The sequence below is a fragment of the Biomphalaria glabrata genome, chromosome 13 (assembly GCF_947242115.1).
Source record: "Biomphalaria glabrata chromosome 13, xgBioGlab47.1, whole genome shotgun sequence".
In the NCBI taxonomy this organism is placed as follows: domain Eukaryota; kingdom Metazoa; phylum Mollusca; class Gastropoda; family Planorbidae; genus Biomphalaria; species Biomphalaria glabrata.
Window position 1 is genome coordinate 15568896 of NC_074723.1, and position 20741 is coordinate 15589636.

General features: G+C 36.7%; 1 protein-coding gene across 3 annotated transcripts in view; it reads right to left on the minus strand.

Moving 5' to 3' along the window:
* LOC106053004 (polyamine-transporting ATPase 13A3-like) overlaps positions 1 to 17262 on the minus strand; it is a 67896-nt gene extending 50634 nt beyond the window's left edge. For 2 of the 3 annotated variants that reach the window (XR_008774252.1, XM_056007621.1), the window contains exon 1: positions 16841 to 17262. Coding sequence is in view for 2 of the 3 variants with exons in the window: in XM_056007621.1 (XP_055863596.1) it covers positions 16841 to 16886 (46 nt within the window). In the remaining variant the exon portion in view is untranslated. The remainder of the gene's footprint in view (positions 1 to 16840) is intronic. The other variant, XM_056007618.1, reaches the window with a different exon arrangement.
* Between the last annotated feature and the right edge of the window lie 3479 nt (positions 17263 to 20741).

A 20741-nucleotide genomic window follows, 5' to 3' on the forward strand; every position in this document is an offset into this window, starting at 1 on the left:
TGAAGGTGTATAGATATCAACTTCATTTTAACAAAACCTTAAAATCTTACTTCACAACAAAATAAACATAACTTTTATTCACAAAGCTTTACAGTCTTTTAATATCAAAGTAGAAATATACAAAAGACAAATTGAATCACATGTTATGGATATTGAATACCGGGTAATCGCAATCATGATCTCTCAACTCCTTCAGTCAGATCCATATTTTCTCATAAGACAGTCGGCACAAGGTATGTCTGCTCTTTCATCAGACCCTTTTTTTTAAAAGGAACTTACAACTTATGCAATCCATTCTCAGATTTAGTATAACATCTTAGTTATATACAACTATATGCAATCCATTCTCTGGCTTAATATAGCATCTTATTTATATACAACTATATGTAATCCATTCTCTGGCTTAATATAGCATCTTACCTATATTACATCATCAGTCTAAACACACACACACATTCCATAAGAATCCCTTTAGTAAATAGTAAAAGTTGTATGTCGTCACTTCAACCCTAGCTGGCCTTGCTATTTGATGAGAAACTTCCAGGTCAAAAGGAACCAATATATGGTCCTTGTAAAACGTGTCTTTTCTTTTTCATTCCAGCATTTACACTAGTGCTAAAAAAAAATAGTCCAAGGGAAATACCAAATTATATTAAAAACACGAACTAACTGAAACACTGCATTGTCTAGAAGATATTGTTAGATCGGAAAAGATAAACAATGCGCCAATTGTCAACTCAGGTCCATAAGTTTTAAGCTTCATGTTGAATATCATTCTGTGATTTTGTTATTCAAATTGTTTTACATTGAGCTGTCATACCTGCAATTATTGTGTTAGCTGAAAGTAGATTTGTGTTCAATATCACCAATGTAATTATTCCCCATATACAATTGGTCTTGTTTCATTAGACTCTATGTGGGAAGAAAGTACTGCTTAGAACTAACCACACAATACCATCATCACAGAAAGATTTACTGAATCCTGTTAATAGTAAAAAGCGTCAATCAACGTATTCCCGCTGATGGATTGTCTTCCATAATTCTATTATTCCTCCAATTTAAATCGCTTGCTCTAGTATTATTGGCACACAACTTAATCAAGTGCCCATGGAAAGCATTTGAAAATACTAACATGGAATCCTTGATCACGTGACCTAGAAATTGGCTGCCCGTGAAAGAGTAGTGCAGATACCAGAAACAATGTCGTGGATAGGCGGTGCCTTGTTCAGAAGGGGCCTTATGCAGACATTTAGCCTATCTCTTAAGTGGTAACAACTGCTAAAATGCTAATAAAAGGTAGATAACACTTGACTCTAACAGTACAACGCAGGTCAGCTCAGCCTAGACTATGACCTCTAAACAACAAATAATCCCCTTCATCAGTTTTTTTTTTTAAATATAAATGATGTTGTTTATTGTGATGTGTGTAAGCATACTGTATAATCAGTTACACAAAAATTGCGCATTTAAATTGTTTTCTAGAAGTTCATGTTACAAATCCAATGAACGACAAACAGATTTCCATGCTCTATGTTTAAAAGAAAATATAGACACTTAAACGGCAATATGTAACAAAAAAATTTTTTTTTTAATATGTTGCCTGTAATTCGTGAAATGTTGAAATTAATCATAACATACACAAATGTTAATGACAAGTTAATTTCCTGGTCTTGCGACTTTCATGCGTCTCAAGAGTCACATTCGCGCTTTGGGAAAGGGGGGGGGGGGTGGAGAAAGAACTGTTCAATCGCTGCCAATATAGCAGCTCTTATCTTATCGTATGTATTTTTATGGTTGATTCAATTGTTTTCGTCGACAAGAGTAATTGTGCAAATTTTCAACTTGATCCGAGAATAGATGGTGTGGCAGTCTAAGTGCAAAAAAAAGATTCTACAGACAAGTGGAGTGAGTTCATATAAGTTTGTTACAAAATAGAGCTTTCGGAAATATATTTGGTAAAAATTCTACAAGTATCAAGGACCAAACCAACCAATCATCTTTACGAAACATTTCCAACTAACAATCTTGCAGGTAAGAGCAAACAAAAATTCATCAGGACCCCTATAACCAATAAGCGTTCAAATTCAGACCAGCTCACACTATGCGTGAGAGGTGGAGGCATCTCTGTGGTGGAGATTTTTCTTTAAGATACCCTTCTCAATACTAGGGTTTACCTCCAGTAACTTCCCTTGACTTTCTCGGTATTTCAATGAAACTACGGCATTCAATTATTTTAATGTATGTTTAGAAAAAACATGGACGCCCGAAGGTTAAGTTATAAAGAGAGGCCACATGATGAATTTGTCAACCCAAAACTGCCATGCTCTTCCTTGCATTCTCAAACAGGATTACAATTGTGTGATCTCATTGTTTATTTGTTTTTCTGAAGGGAAACACAAAATTAACCTGAATATTACCGCATCACTGGATGAGTGGACAGTGACTGGACAAGCCGGACAAGTGACGTGGAGAAGAGAGACCAATGTGTTCCCTCTGATGACTATCCAGGAGTTGGCGGGGGATGTGGGATGCGCGCGTGGGAGGGATGGTTATTTGTGTGCGGAAGAGTTCGAACGGGTTAGCCGTTGGTGTGGGTGGAATCGGAATGACGAGTGGAAGGGAGTGGGGAGGGAGGCTGGAAGAACGTCAGAACAAACGAACTTTTGTTTTGTTTTAAGTAACGGAAACAAAATGTTAAGACACGTAACAGAGATGGAAACTCGTTGCTTATGCGAAACGATTTCTTTTTTAAATTATTTTACTGCATTCGACTGCTCTGTGGTTGCACGGCGCAAAGGATCTAATGGTGCTAACATTATAAGCATCAATACATGATCAACTGAAGACATTGTTTATAGAAATGTTTGAAGGAGCGCATGACACAACGGTACATACATACACACAAAAGGCAAAAGGCTGTGTAAATGAAAAGAAGTGATTAAAATTAAAACCAAAGCCAGACTTGTGAAGATGAATATTGGATTATACTTAAACACTAATTTGGGTGCTGCCAGACAGAACCCTATAAGCGCCGTGCCTGAAAGCACCTTTTCTTGAGACGGCATTAGTCGATTTATAAAATAGCACAAAGCACCGCCATCGAAGCCGGCACTGGCTTCTGGTGACTCATTCAATCAATAAATCAATGGTTGTCATTCTCTTTCTTTTCTCTCAAAGTTCTCTCTCTGTCTCTCTCTCTCTCTCATTCAAACTTATACCCTCCCACTGATTCACCAAGGAAAATATGAGACAGCAATTATACCTACAATCTTGTTTTCTTTTTTAAAAAAATATGTATTTATTTATTTTAATCTTCGATAATTTCAAATTCTGCTAACATTTACCACCAACACACAAGAAAGGCCATCATGGCACACTTAAGACAAAATCTTACAGAATGAATCAGAAACACAAAGGCCTACGGACACAAAACGGACATTATCTAGACGATGCCTCAGAATAGTACATCTGGGAAACAAAGCAATTAGGTTGAATGATAAGATCCTTATGATTTAATCAGCGGAGCCGTGCAGGTCTTGGCGTAGAAACCACCCAGGCACAATGGGCAAAGAAGAACGTGAAAACAACATGGCAGAGAAGAACTTGAAGGCAACAACATGGCAGAGAAGAACTTGAAGGCAACAACATGGCAGAGAAGAACTTGAAGACAATAACATGGCAGAGAAGAACTAATACAACAACATGGCAGAGAAGAACTTGAAGGCAACAACATGGCAGAGAAGAACTAATACAACAACATAGCAGAGAAGAACTTGAAGGTAACAACATGGCATAGAAGAACTTGAAGGCAACAACATGGTAGAGAAGAACTTGAAGACAACAACATGGCAGAGAAGAACTTAAAGGCAACAACATGGCAGAGAAGAACTTGAAGGCAACAACATGGTAAAGATGAACTTGAAGGCAATAACATGGCAGAGAAGAACTTGAAGACAACAACATGGCAGAGAAGAACTTGAAGGCAACAACATGGCAGAGAAGAACTTGAAGGCAACAACATGGCAGAGAAGAACTTAAAGGCAACAACATGACAGAGAAGAACTTAAAGGCAACAACATGGCAGAGAAGAACTTGAAGGCAACAACATGGCAGAGAAGAACTTGAAGGCAACAACATGGCAGAGAAGAACTTAAAGGCAACAACATGACAGAGAAAGGCTTTAAGAAAACAACATGGCAGAGTATAACATTAAGACAACAACATGGCAGACAGGTAGTTTTGTCTTTAAATTCATGTTCTCTCATTTTCTCATTCCAAGTGTAAAAGTAGTTTCAGGGCATGCGGTCTAATAGGGCAGAAGACCCATGGTTAACTAGGGTGTCATGTGGCCAGCATAACGACCTTTACATTTCCCCAACTAACGTCAGGAACCCATTAGAGCTGAATGGACTCAAGAGGCGCCCTAAGGGTCCCAAAATTTAAAATGCCAGTCTTCACCAGGATTCGAACCAGGAACCCTACGGTTCGGAAGGCAAGCGCTTTACCAACCCGCCACTTCATGAAAATGAACAATGGGAGACAACGTTTCCTTTTGCTCATACCGCAACGGTGTGTTAAAAAGCCCATATTCAGTTGTTCTTTTGCTTTCACCATTCAGCAATTGTTTCGCTCTAGTGTAGTCGCTTACATGTCTCAGAGCATGCTTTCAAGCCCGAGTCCAAGCGATTGATTAACAATACATCTATTCTGTTCATTTACCACGTGATAACCCGTCTCATTATCCTGTTTTATTTTTTGTTAATCTATACTTCTCCTTGTAAAAGAGTTTCACAACCGAGGCAACGTATTGGATATCCATTTATTGTAAGCCCTGTTGCTTTATTGAGACAGGAGTATCGACGTTTACCCTCATCTATCTACAAGTTCGTTTCATTGTCCATGTCTGTATTGTTCTTATGAATAGAGATCATTAAATGTATTCCCCCCACCTTCCTATTTACTAAATACAGAAATGAATAAATTTTGTCTCCTGTTGACAATTCCATGGCCAACATGTTACTCTCTAAGCAACATTATTCTTTTCAAAAATAGCTAAAAAAAAAAAAAAAAAAAGGGGGAGGGGGGAAAGGCCAAGAGAAACGAACGCATGCGCAGAACAATGAAAAAAAAAAGGCGAGTATCCCCAGCAGAACGTGGCCTAATATTGAAAGCTGTGGAGTCGTACCCCAAAGTTCCGAAGTCGATTTCTAGCCGAAAATTTGATTTCTTTAACCCCTCTTCCACACACACACACACGCGATTCCAAACCATTGTTTTTATTTCAACAGATGACCACATAATTTAAGATGCTACTGCGAATGTGTGGACACACTACTCGTCTCGGAAAGGGAGGTTGTATTGAAAATAAATAATTCATTGCACAATATATATATATGCATAACTAATAGTGTAAAAATAACCCATCTCAATCATATATATTTTTCGAAAGTTTTCCATCTAAATGAGTAGTCATTCATCTTTCTCTATATTCCTAGTTCTAAATATTCATTTTATTATTCAAGCCTGTCATCACCTAAAGAAAGTTACACTGCCATTGGAGAATACTAAGAGTTTTTAAAATTTTGTACTTACTAATATACCCATACCTTCATCCACGGAATTGCTTTTAAATATTGTCATATAAATCAAGTCGACATTTATGATACCATAGATTGCAAGTAACAGACTAATTCTAAAAAATCTATTTCCAATCATCCCCATAACTAACTACAAACTACCTCAACAATTAAAAGAAAAAAAACAGCAATAATATGTTAAGTCTCCTCGGTTATGACTGGGATTTGTTTTAGGAATCCCACTCAACTGTAATGGGGAACGTAAAGGCGATTGATCCTTGTGCTGGCCACATGACACCATCGGGCATAAAAACAGATGACCTTTACATCGTATGTCCTATAGATTCGCAAGGCCTGAATGGGTTAATTTAAAAGTTACTTTATTTTACCACTGCTGTCACATTAAGTGGAATTGTTTCTCGCTTGAAGCCGACGCAGGTTCGAAATGAAGTCATTGTAACTCTGGCGATAAAATGATTACGACAAAGTTTGGACACAATGTATAGACAAATTTTACAAGTTTTCCAAGTACAATCAATCGATCGAATAAAAGTGCATTGATTGAAAAAAAGTGAATGCTGAATGTGTTTAACCTAAAATCACAACAAACTCCGAACGCCATTGAAACTTCGCGCTTCCGGAACTACTAAAATAGTTTCGCATTTTCTAGACTGCTAGTTTATTATACTTTGTAACTCATCTTGCGCCGCTGTCGTGTCCGAGTGATGTGATAATTGCGATACGTAAGTATCTATGTGGTAGAATATTGTACATGAAAACAGAATGATGTTGTGTACCTTTCATTTTACTGCTCAATCATACGGAACGAAGTTTATCATTATGTATTTTTTTTTTAAATGGAGCAATGTTTAGGGCCAACAATTCGTTTCATTCTTGCCAGACACTCTTCAAGTGTACGTCAACGTGGGTACATCCTTAGCACTAATGGTTTGAGAGCACAAGTGTGCTTAACAAGTAGAGGGTAGCACTTAGTATCTGACTCCATTGTACGCGAGAAAGTGTTAAGAGTTACAGAAGCCACGATTTCGTCTCAGTGAGAGAAGCACATGTAATCGCTAATCTTCAGGTCTATCGTCACATTCCTGAGCAACTACGCCAGATAGGTACAACAGACCTGCCTACCAAAAAAAGTCCAAATGCGTAACACTTACGGTCAAAATGCGTATTTTGGCACCAGAATGCGTAACACTTACGCAATCCACTATTTTGTCATATATATATATATATATATATAATATTAGATGTCATGATTAGATCTACAATCTAAATCTAGATCATTAGAGATGATATCTAGACTAGATCTGGAACTATGTCTAAGACTAACTAAGACTTTATGTCTATATAATGAATATAATCTACTCTAGATCTAGGCTCAAGAGTGTTACCGATGCCGTGGATCCGCTACAAGCGTAGACCGTAGGTCTATTCTATACTAAGACTAAGAATCTACTAATCTAGCCTAGATCTAGACTATATGGTAGTTATCGATCTAGATCTAGTCAATCTAAATTTTAAATCATACTAAAACTAATTTCTACTAATGAACTTACAAAAAAAAAAAAAGTCACGTTGGTGTTTCAGCTAACTGACGGTACCAACCCGCTACTCCCTCACTCTCGCGTTCTTCATTTCTAGACATCTAATTGCTATTTAGAACCAATCAACGTATAGATCTGGGCACATTGTGTTCACCCCACCTTTTCTGTTTCCCCTCTCTCCCCACATGTGGGCTTAGCGTGACCTCCTTGACCGCTTGTAAGCTAGTCTAGAGAGGAGAAAAAAAAAAGGATACGAAATGCGTAACGCGACGGGTTAAAAGCGTATTTGCATACTGGCGGTCATTTTTGGGAGATTTTGCGTAACGAATACGCATTTTGCGTAACGGTAGGCAGGTCTGGTACAAGTTACCAGCAGACGCCACATGCTAATCCTCACACATACGAACTTACACACACACACATACACCACACCACTTGCAAATACTTTTCAGTGTGAAACCGCCAACTAATAATACCTCAGTCCTATAAACAGCTCTTCTCAGACTACGGCCCGCGTACCACCGGCTATACGTAGCATTCCCGGTAGTTCCGTAAGCCACAATATATATATATATATACATGCTAGGCATATATTACCCGCGAGTCTAAATTTGCGTATCACTGTCGATATAGTCACTGAGAGTGTTTTGGAAACAATTAAACGAAATAATCATGCTATAAGAAAGCGAATGTGTGAATTTAAAAAAATAGTATGAATGGAGCTATCAAAAAGTTAATCGACCTAAATCCTCCAAAGTTAACACATATCTTTATAAAAAAAAAAACTACTTATGAACACTTCCTAGTGCTGGACATAGGAACATAGGATTATATACCAAAAAAAAAAAAAAGGCTAGCTATTTTTATTTATGTATTTTTTTTTTTTTTGCCATAGATGTAAATCTCTGATAAACTTCGTTCCGTATGATTGAAAGGTATACAACATCATTCTGTTTTCATGTACAATATTCTACCACATAGATACTTACGTATCGCTATTATCACATCACTCGGACACGACAGCGGCGCAAGATAAGTTCCAAAGTATAATAAACTAGCAGTCTAGAAAATATTTTAGTAGTTTCCGGTAGCGCGATGTTTCAATGGCGTTCGGAGTCGGTTGTGATTTTAGGTTAAATACATTCAGCATTCACTTTTTTTCAATCAATGCACTTTTATTCGATTAATTGATTGTACTTGGAAAACTTGTACACATGTTCATATAAAAATGTCGTAAATAGAGAAGAAACATAAGCCTTGACTTGAGAGTAATTTAGACATTGATTCTACAACATGGGGAGGTAGAGAACACGGAAATGAAAGGTCTGCTCTAGGGAAATAAAAGGCTTGAGAAACACCTGTCATAGTTTTCTTCATGACCAAATTCAAAGCCCTCTCTCCGACCCAATTTCTCATTTCATTTTCTTTAAGAAAATATGGACAGGTGATAGTCCCCCCCCCCCCTAAAAAAAAAAGCGTTCATTTCTTTCCCCCGAGATGTCCCCTAAAGTTCTGCTTGCCCTACTGTATTTTCTATCGAGAGTCTTGTCATTTTATCCGATACGTCTCTATTCAGTTGCATCATCCTCTACTGTATGGGTGGGCGATATGCAAAGCCTATCCTAATTGATAGAAAACAAAAAGGTGTTCGAATGAGAACAAAAACAACAACAACAACGCTTTTATCTTACAAGACATGTGAAACAAACTGTAGTCATTCGTTAGTATCGCTTGAATTGTATGCTAATGGTGGGGTTTTCATTAAACTTAACACTATCAAGGACGCTAAATTGAACGTTTATGTTGCCAACTGAATAAAGGCTGCAAACTGAAGAGCTTAAAGATGTGATTCTGCAATGCAATGTTTCTTCTCTATCTATCTACGGCTTTTTTATATGAACATGTGTACACCAGGTAAACAAGCAAAATATTTTTTTTTTAAAAAGCTTTTATAAGATGAATAGCCACACAATAATTGCCATAGCTCTCAATACCGCAAAATGTATCTCCCTTTTGTATATAAAACAAAATTAATTACCACAAATTAATTAACTAATTGTTTTTTTTTATGATTTACGTATTGTTATTGACCTTCTATGATTGAACAATGTTGTAACTTGATCCGAAAATGGGAAGTGTGAGAAATCACGTGTACAAGCATTGTCAACAAATATATGGGCTATATAACGATGGCACAGACATTGTCTAGACATAAAAGTAAAATTACCTTGACCAATTAATACATTTCAATCATTAGTTGACCCACCAGAGTTCAAAAGGGCAGCAAACAAGCGTGACATAGAATGTGAGGTGACTATCCAATCACTGAAGAGAGGAGAGCCCCCCCCCCCCCCCCCAGGATGTGACGAAAGAATAGGTCATGTGAATTTGATCCACAACGGGGGAGGGGGGGGGGCAAAAGGACACCATGACAAAAAGAACTAAGATCATGCTTCTATCTGTAGTGGTATTAATTAAAATATGCTAATTATCTCATAGATCATGCGTCTATCTGTAGTGGTATTGATTAAAATATGCTAACACATCTCATTGACGCAAACTCATGGACATAATAATGTCACACAATCTGCTCTGAATCGTTAAACGCCAATTATATCCAGGCCAGAGCAAACTAAGGGGTCGTTTAAAGCAAAAACATATATGCCGGTAATAACATTAATCCAAAATAGTATTCTTGTGAAAAGCAACAGCATTTGGTCGTTGAACTGGTCATATTGTGCCCTCATATACCTCGTAGAAGAATATAATCAACTACACCAGACCGGTTATTCTAGCTGTGCTGGATTGGTGCATTTGTTTTAAAAGTCTTATTTCGGTTGTTGGTATTTGATTGCATATTTCCTATTTAAACAGGACCAAGAAAAAAAAAAAGAAAAAAAAAAAAAAAAAAAAGAAATCGTAAAATAATAAGACGACTGAGTATTCTGAAACGTGTAACTCAATAGTGATCAAATGTTCAAAATCAGCTTTAATACTTTAACGGTCACATCTTGTTCTACTCAATTAAACGGAGGTCTGAACGAGGCAGGACTTCTGCTATTGAAATATATTTTACCAGAAATAAAATTGCCAACATAAAACAAGCAAAAAAAAAAAAAAATAAATAAATAAAGACAAAAGCTTATACAAGGGAAAGAACAGTATTTTTACAGCCGTTTCTCAATACTGTAAGATTGGTTTACCCTTTTCTATTTCAAATAAAATTAATTAGTCACAAGTTAATAAATTAATTGGTCATTTTGTATTGATTCAAATTTTGTTAGGGACAATGAATAATATTTAACAGAGTAAAGTTTCAACTTGATCCGAGGACGGGAAGTGGGACGGCCAGACAGACAGACGGAGTGAGTTGATATTGTCTTTGTAAAAACACGTTATGAGTTGAGATGCTTCTTTTCCTACTAAGCAACAGAGTTTTCTACGTTACATGAATGAAAATAGAAAATATTATAAATAAGTTGTTTTGAATACTTGAAACTTGTATAGTCTTTCGCGTCCCATATGGTGTATCGCTAGGTAAAGGAATAGAACGATTAATGGGCGAGACATGACCTAAAATGTGCGGATATGCCAAATAACACTATATATAGAAAAGATTTCTGAGGACCAAATGCACTTTCACAAAGAAACAAACAGTCTAACATTTTAAAAGCTAAAAATAAAGTATGTCCGAATACACGTTGGCAATTGAGAATAAACTATAACTTACAGGGTTTTTTTTTTAACATTCTGATTTACGAATTAACCATGAGTGACGCACTTGTATTGAACTACTATTGACTGCAGCCTTTGGTTCAACCTAAATTCTACGTTTGATCAAATCAATAAACTAGTAGATACCCAGTTTAGAGTTAAAAAAAAAAAAGTAAAGAAAGAATGTAGGAGGTGAAGGACTCAAAGAGATCAATCATTGGAAATAGAGTTACCTGGCGTCGAAACACTTCACCTAGTTATGTCTTAAAGCACTGAGCCAGTCAAGATGACAACGTTCCTACTGTTTTACCAACAAATCTTTTAAATTTCTTCTTCATCTTACTTTTTGTTTTAATGTGGCATTGATAAAATTGACATTAAAATTAGTTATAAATATTTTGGACACTTGTTTTTGCTGCTTAACAAAAAAGAAAAAAAAAACATTTGGGACATTAAATTTTAGGACATGTCAGCGAAGAAAATTTTTGGTCAACTATTAAAACTGACAGAACACAGGATTATACATATGAAGATGTAAACTTCCACTGATTGGCTATTCAGTTACACTAACCTATACTGATGTAGGTAAGGCATCCAAGCTCTTTGTTAATAACGTCCCTTGCATGCAGACGGTTATTGTTCCCCTTTTCTTAAGTAGGACCATATTCAAAACTAAAAAAAAAACAGTAACCTTCATTAGAATATTATTTACTGCTTTTCACATTTATACAGACACGTATTCTAGACAATGTAAGTACAAATTGCGGTAACGTTAATCACTTATACCAGCGTTTCTCAAACGGTGGCATGCATACCACTGAGATGAAGAATTGCGATCGGTTGAGGATTAGTGTCAAGAAATGTTTACATATTTTTTTCCCCACAAAATTAGCTTTCTTTATTTAACTATTTAAAATGGCACTTGAGAAGCGGCTATAAGTGGACAAGGAAATGAGTTTGTTCATAAAACTTATGGACGTTCCAGAAGAACTGAACATTACTGCGTCCAACCCAAAACCTCCAGCAGGGCGGCATAGAGTGAGACATGGGTAAGGGCTTGAACTCGGGAACACCGTGACGACAGTCCGAAGCTCATACCGAACGACCAGGAAGATTAAGCATAAAGAGTTCGAGGAACTCTGCGCTTCACACTTAACATTGGTAATAAAGAAAAATGAAGGCAACACATTCTTAACATTTGTTTCTCCCATTACATTATATTACATAGTAGGTACTGTAGCATTCTCAACGTGGGGCCGATAATGATACAAATGTAGTTACATATCTCAGGGCAATAACGCCAACGTGCTCTGGGTGACTGCCCGAAGAACACTCACCGAAGCTAAAACCTTTATTGCTCATGACGTGACTCAATATCATCACTTACTGCTTCCTTCGTGAAACTCAATAAATTACTGTCCAGACTGAACTAGTTGTTTGTTGCTATTGTGGGTCAAAGTTCGAGCAAACAAACTACTAAACTCTGGTGAATATACTATTGCTAGATCGAGATCGAGATTGTATTCAAAGAAGACGGCATGGAATTTCGTTTCGACGTTTAGTGCACGTCACATCGTGCCAGACCTAGTTACATGCCCCTTTGTTTCAGAGTCACACAAAAGTATCAGAAAACGTATTGCCCTAGCAGACGACACTAGGTGACGAGAGGCCTATCCCCAGAATAGCGCGTATTTTTTTTTTATATATCTCCCTCCGCCGCTCTGTCAATCTGTCTCGAACAGGCGTGTCTGAGCGGCAAGCGTCACTATCGACTATATTGGGACACGTTGCCACAGTAAATATAGTAAATCAAGACGACACGTTTGAGCTTCACCCACCCGAACCCCAACACACGTTTTACCATGACCCTAACTCAATACATATAGAACATGGGCGCGATTTAGTGATATTACATAGAGACAAAGTAATCAATATACATTGCCTAATAGCCTCTGTAGTAAGCTCAACGAAAAACAAATATATTAATTTTTTTTTTATTTCAAAGACTAAAGAGATACTATTAAACAGTGATGTCCAAAATCCGGCCCGCGAAGTGGTTTCACACGGCCCGATGAAACGTGGCACAAAGTGTAGAAAATCCCCCCTCCTCAAAAAAAAAAAAAAAAAGGTTGAAAAATGTATATTTACCTATGCTAGGGCCCTCAATTTTTCTCTGAAGGATTGGTACCATGACCTTTAACACTTTCAAGTAAACTCTACCACGAAAAGTGAACAGATCTTTACTTTTTTTTTTATAGAACATGATAATAAGCCAACTATTTGTTTTACGAAGAAAGTGTTTCTGTTAAAAAAAAACAGCAATATATAAAAGGCATTATTAAACGGTATCGATGGGAATATTTTCCAAAAAGAGATAAAATAAGTCGGTGGTCAAGATAGCTACAATGTTGCTTACTTTTTAAGTAGAGAAATGAAGCCATTTTTCGACGCCTAATAAAATGATGAACTTATAATATCCCACAAATCAATATAAGAACTAGATCCACGAGTTTATTTGTTTTAACATAAAAGTGACATATAACAATATACCACGTACATCAACTCATTCTTCCTGCACGTTGGCAAAAATAGCTGATAAATGTATATTTGTAACAGCTGGATCAACCATCGGAAACCAAATAGTGTGTCCATGTCTATGGCCGAATAAGCGAATTCCAGGCATATTATTTGCACATGTACTCGAAAATAATTACAGCTCTCTGGATGCATTAGAGAAAAATGACAGAGGACTATTTTATAAGGGTCTGGTTACTCTGGTAGACCTATGAAATTCCAATAATATTATTATTATGGCTCTATTTATTGGGCTTAAACCTATAGGTTTTAAACACACACAAAGAGAGAGAGAAAGAGAAAAGAGATTTTACTAGATATGGATCTAAATCTAGACAAGATTTGTACACTATTGTTAAAAATGACTAAAAAAGAAAATTATTCCTTGATATTCGCCGTGTTTGACTGTGCCAGGCGACAATGAACGTGAGAACACCTTCTAGTCAATTTCCTATGATTCAAGTCTGTGTGTCTTTGAACTATGTAGTATTCTTATTCGTCTTGAAATCATTTGAAAAGTAAAACACATTGACAAAGAAATTTGGAAAAGACGTAAAAGTAGACACAATTTAAAACAAGGATTTGTTTATTTGTTATTAGGCTTTGATTTAGTAAACATATATGCACTACGTATGAAGTTAAGGTCATTTGAGATTTCAACTATTGCAGAATTACTATAAATAGCTAGCCTTTTTTTAGGTGTCTCGGGTGTACAGAATAAAGGAAGAGTAGTAAAGTTTTGTTTTTGAAAAAGTTATAAGATGAATTGTGTGCACTATTTAACACTGCAGAATCCAATTTTCTAAGCCCTTACGATTGTAGCTATTTTCTTTTATTGATGTTGGCAACATTGAAGTTTAAATTAAGACTTCTTGACATTGTTTTGTTTATTATGAAAGTCCCCAATACCTGTTTTACGACTAAATAAATGCCCACAAAATAACAACAGAATACCATGATGTAGACAGATAAACACCACATATTTTAAAACAAAGTTTTCAATATTCCTTCAAGGCTATGTGAGCCACATGATATCCTCGTAAACATTAGTTCATGCCCAATAGAAAGAAAACTATATGGAGAGCTCCCTGATTTGGAAACCACTGCGCAGTTCATCTCATGTATTGGTCTAGTCATATGAAAGCTCCAACATAACAATGAGAACGATGAAGAAGAAGAAACTAGTTCATGGCAACGGGTTACTATACTTCATCACAATAATAGGATTTAAAATCTAGGTTTTAGTCTCAATGGAAAACTTTTAATTTTTTTTTCTAAATGTAGACCTACTGTAAATTAACGTCCATGTTTTATGATCATTAATAAATCACTCAGAAGACTCATTAATTCATTCACGTCTGCTCATCATTATGAACTCATTAATTCATCGGACCACTTGCGCTACCGACACAGCTCTGTAAATAATTGATGTACTCTTGTGTTACATTTATTATGTCCATTGGTGGGAGAATAAAACCATTTTACTCGAACAAGAGTTCTATGTCTTAATAATAAAATAGATCTAATTTTCATAATAAAAACATCTAAAATTGGTTTATTATGACATAGAGTCTAGATTTTACAAGTTAACTCTGTCTAGTAACAAAGAGAAACGCTTCAATACTGTAAAGACACGAAAGGTGAGCTGGTTTGGACATAGTGGAACATATGAATCCCTATCAAAAGTCTTTCTTCAGGGTACTATCATGCTAAGAGCAGCTGCTGACCAGAGAAAAAAAATGAGGGATCCTATTAGTAAAATCAAGGGACCGATGGTGATGAAATGTGGTGTATCTATTTTACCTACTTCCTAGACTGTTAAAGTTTTTTTGTTCACTTTATTTTCTCAGGTAACAAATTTCAAGAATGAATCAGCCAGGAAAACATGGCTTTGTAGAGTCGCTAGTTAACATTTGTGACTAGATTAACATAGGAGGTAACTATCTACACCTTTGAAGGAATGTCTGTAATGTGAAAGATAAGAATGAGTCCCTTAACTCTTTACGTCAGTGCAAGTCTACATAGATCTACTCCTAGATACTACTTAGATCTACAAACGGCATGACATCAAATTGATCTAGATTTATAATTATAGCGTCTATATTTAGATCTAAGATATTCTAAGACTGAGACATATTGTCACATATACTACAAAGTCACAATTGAATCCAGTCTAGAACTCAACATCGAAATGTCAAACCAGAACTTCTATAAATCTAGAAATGTCTAAATTTTATGAAATAGTTATGACTAGGTTAGGTGTATCTAGATCTAGACAATCTAATAAGAATTTAGATATCTTAACTCTAGATCTACTAGATCTAGAATTTATGTTGTCAGTAGCAAAAGGGATACATTTATCATTTACTTTTAGATCTAAATAGATCTATTATGATTGCAGATTCTAGACTCTCCTAGATTCTAGTCATCTAGAATCTAGTAATTCTAGTCTACGTTTTAGATCTAGAATCTATAAGACTTATTATTGTCTATAACACATAAACATTCATTTCTGTTGAAAATTTCATTCAATTATCTCTATTGGTTTAAAAGTTATGACCATTTATGTGTGAATATGTATTCTGTTTCTGTCGTTTTTCAACACCTACCCCTACATCAAGGGCTTAACACAAAAAAGTGTTAATAGATATCCCAGATTAAAAATTGTCATAATTATCAGAACATAATTGCGCATTTCTATGGAAAATTCATTACATTATCTTTAAGCGTTAAAAAGTTATAGCAGTTTAAATGTATAAGCTCCTCCTTTCGGTCACAATTTTTTGGGTATTTTAATAGGCGAATTCTCCGACACTAAAATGGTCATAACTTATGTTCTAATTAACCTAGATGCATAAATGAGGTATCAATGAACTCCATTCAAAAAGATCTATCTAACTATACTAGTTTCATTTAGATTCATTAAAGTTGAATTTTTTATCAAAGTACCTATCACTAGGGCTAGGGTCTAGATCTAGTCTAGATTGACTTTAGAATAGTTTTTAGATCTAAATCTAGATAGACCAGAATAGATCTGCCCTAGTGTTAGTAGTTGTAGTGTGTAGTCCTAGAAGATATCTAGATCTAGAATCTACATAGTATAGTTAACTCAAAACTGCCATAATCCTTTGTTTACATAGTTTACAATTATAATAGAACCCAAAATTTAAATAGTCAACTAGAATTAGATTTTAGATCCCTATATGATCTTTAACTTGCTCCGATTTACAAAAGACTGCGTTTTGGTATTACACCATCTGACAACATCACCATCATCATCCACTCACACTGCCATGCCTCTTGTTGCTAAAAATACACCCATACTCATAGTGTTGACATCCTTCGAACTAAATTAACTAGACAAGGAAATCTAGATCTAGATTACATTTTATTTAGGTCAACATCACATCTACTTACCCTCGTCCGGGTCTCCATCTGGATTAGACAAAATAGTTTTATCCATTTGTTAGGTCAACGTTTCAACAAGTTAATCCAAATTACCGGGAAACGGCACTAGACTAGCAGTTGCCGCGAAAAAAAATCTTCGTCAGGAAGACGGATTTTTTTCCCCCGCTTCTGTGCTTCGGCCCTCAATTTTCTGTTAAAAGGAATGGCGTCAGGCGCGGGATTTGTTGATGTGTCTTAACAAACAAATACCAATCGGTTTGACTCACACACACAAGTGTGAATAGAACGATCAGATATATCCCTCGATTTCGGATGTGCACATTTTTAACATATCAGCACCAGTGTAGTAATCACAAACCACGAGGTCTGTAGCTAACTCGTGTGTGTAGCTGGTGAAAAAAAGGAGGGGGATTCAGTTACCAAGCGTGTTGGTTGGTGGAATAGAGAGTGGAGGATTGAGAGGCAGTTAGAGGGGGGGCTGGCGGGTAGTGTCGGCTACAAAACAATGCGAAGAGAGCTGGCGTTTCTTCCGTCCTCTCGCTCTACTCTCTCGCTTTCTTTTCTATTTTTTTTTTTTTTTTTGTAAACAGACAAATACAGGATATGGCGTCAGTTAAAATAAAAGAATAATACAAAGAAAAAAAAATATATATTAAAAAACAAACAACCAATGTGTCAGTGCACGTTTATAGTTTATAAACTAACGCCGAATGGGGCTTTTTTGCGAGGGGGGGGGGTGAGATCGTTCAACTTTTTAATAGTATTTATTAAATTATACACAGTATTCTTTTCAATGGTTGCTTATCTTTTCTAGACATAACATTGATATGGATTTAAAATGCTACTAATTCTTATTTTCTTTCATTTGTAACAGTTTATTTAGTTTTTTTTCGCTATAAATTATATATCAAAAACAATATATCTGTACAGTATATTCTATGAATGACATGTCAGTTACTTTAAAATGTTGAATTTTAGTCTCTTCTTGTGAAGTCGGAAACGCTACATGGCCACGGTCCACTTAACATTTTTACTATAGTGTGTAGTATGAAGCCGAGGGGTGATAATCATATGTAAAAGATGTAGCAAAACAAATGATCTATCATTAGCAGTTCCGGATTATAGGCTGCCCTTTTTTTTTTTTTCATTCGGTTGATGGGTTCCGAGTCCAAGTAATCCCCAGCGTATATTGATCTAGTCGTGGAATTGAACGACACCTTCGCCTTTCTAAAAACAATTAATGTTTTATACCCCCCCCCTTATCAAAGTAGGAAATAGTTGATCCTTCAGTCCACATCTCCTCTCCGTTACAAGCATCTGTTCTCAGGTCTATCAGTAAATGAGTTTTGTTTTCGACAATTTGCACCTGAGCTTCCCCCTCCCCCCCCCCCCCAATGGTGTAGCTTATAAGACAGATGCTAATGAGAAAATGTTCAAAATTAAAATGTTTTGTTAACATATAAACTTCATTTTTTTACAGCGCAATGTTTCGTGAGCCCTAAACCTGTGTGTGTGTGTGTTTGAGATTCTGCAAAGAGGATGTGTATATGTGCGAAGTGGTTGCTTATTCCTCGTTCCACATGCTAGGACAAATTTGTACAAGTACTCCTTCTTCCCTAGTGCTATCAGAGCATGGAATGGGCTGCCTGAGCTAGCCAGGAAAACCAGTTTAGGCCATTGGTTAACATGCATGACTAAATGCATGACGCGTAGGACGTAATCATCTACTTTTTTGAAGTAACGTGTGTATTATATAAGATAAGATATCGTCTCTCTTCTTCGTGGCGTTGAATGCGCTAATACATTGGTTCTCAAACCTATTTGTCTCTTAGACCCCGTACACCTGTGTGTGTGTGTGGGGGGGGGGGTCTTTTGACTACTTTAACCACTGTGCTGATAGGTCAATCCAGGACTGGGTGCAGGAAAGTGACCTACGAAGGTCACGATGGGGACGAGAGAGTGAAAAGTATTGGGGGGCTACTCCATTGATAAATAAACAAGGACACATCTTCGACGAGGGGGGTACGAGAGAGTCCCGAGGGATTGGAATCACGTGTGGGAGTGTTGACTGTTGCCATTAACAGATAAGGTACGTTATCGTGATGCTGGCCTACCCACCCACTCAATCGCATACAATCGTCCTTACTTCAATCGGGAGTGTGCGCGGGAAAGGGGGGGGGGGGCGGAGGCGCATTGAGAAGACTCATTGAGAAGGAGAGAGTGAGAGAGGAATGATGATGAAATGTGGGTTTTCCCGGTGGATCGGGACGAGGGCCTTGTATCGCTACTCCAGAGGGGGGGGGGGGGGGGAGAGAGAGAAAGGTGTTTGCTTGCACCCGAAGTGCGGGGTCAAAAACTTAAAATTTGAGGTCATTTGTATTTGTGCGTACATGTGTTTGTCCAAACAAGTTATCTGTCTTGGACAACAGTGAAGAGCCAGACCATTCACTGATATGCGAAGAGGGCGGAACACGCTCGCAGGCACACACACAGAGACAGAAAAAAAAAGTTAGAAATATCTTGTTTATCAACATAACATAAAAAGGGTAATCAAGAAACTAGGTATCTAGTAGGAAACAAGTTACATAAAGCAGTGCTCTAGTCCTAGATCTATTAGAATCACATTTACGCCGTTGATTCGTAGATTTAAAAGAAACAGATTAAAATCGTGGATCTCCCACACCCAAATAGTTTGCATTTTTAAAAGTAAAGAAGTATAGCACCCCCAACACCATTTCAGACCTTGTGATCAATAGGGCAGATGATGTAAATGCCATCTCTTCCTTTAGCAGATGGTTTACGATGCTGTCATGAGGCTAGCACAACGACCAACCACCATTGGCGCTGGGTGGACTCACGGGCGTCCTTACAGTCCAAAAATAAATATTCCAGTCTTCACAAAGATTCGAACCCGATACCTCTCGGTATTAAAGCTTATGTTTTTAGCTACCTTCACCGCACTGGTCATTGAGCTTGTGTTCATTACGCATTGTTTCTATATTGAAAAAAAAATGTTGCGTTGCTCAAAACAGGTAACTTCATTTTCTGAATGTGATGAATAAATACTTTTAATTCCAACAATGCCTCTCCAACGATGTCGTAACTAACAGAATGATACAGGACGAAAGATCTGACTCCGAACGCGGAACAAATGTGCGTGTCCTTCGTAAGTCATGGAGCTTCAAGTCAAATCATTTACCATCTCACTGTCTCATTTGATAGTCTACTTCTGTAAAATAAAAGTTTGTTATATTATAGCTTAGAAGCAGTGGCGTCACTAGGGGAGGGGTGTGGGCCGCAAGGAGTGACACCCGAAAGAGGGTGACACCCGAGTGAGAACAATTCATTTTTGCAATAAAAGACAATTTAAAAAAATAAATGTCAGTGGCTATGTTAATGCTCAAGTAATATATACATCTATATTGCCTAAAGCATTTTTTCTTCTTAAAGTAATTTTGGTTAAATTGTCATCAAAATGACAAAAAACTTAAGCATACTTCATGTCTCCAGCAAAAAGGTAAAACCGTATTTTAAGATATATAATAATAATAATAATAATAATAATAATAATAATGGCCGCCGGAAGCTATGGCGTGTTTTCCTTCTCTCCGACTCAGTGCACTTTTTAGCGAGATCAAGGAAGTATTTGTACTCTAGACTTTACAAATACTGAAGTACTGCTACATGGTTGTAGGTCTGCATGTATTTAGGATGTTTTTATGCATTGGGTTTGAAAACTTTCTTAGTTTTAAGATCACTTCTTATCCTAGGCTAGGGACGCCATTTTCGCTACGTCACTTCCATGATTACTAGACCTAGATCTAAAAAGCTTCTTTACTGAGACAGTAGATCAAAATAAACTAGTCAACGCACGTTAATTTTTTTATCTTCATTTTTGAATTTTGAGGAA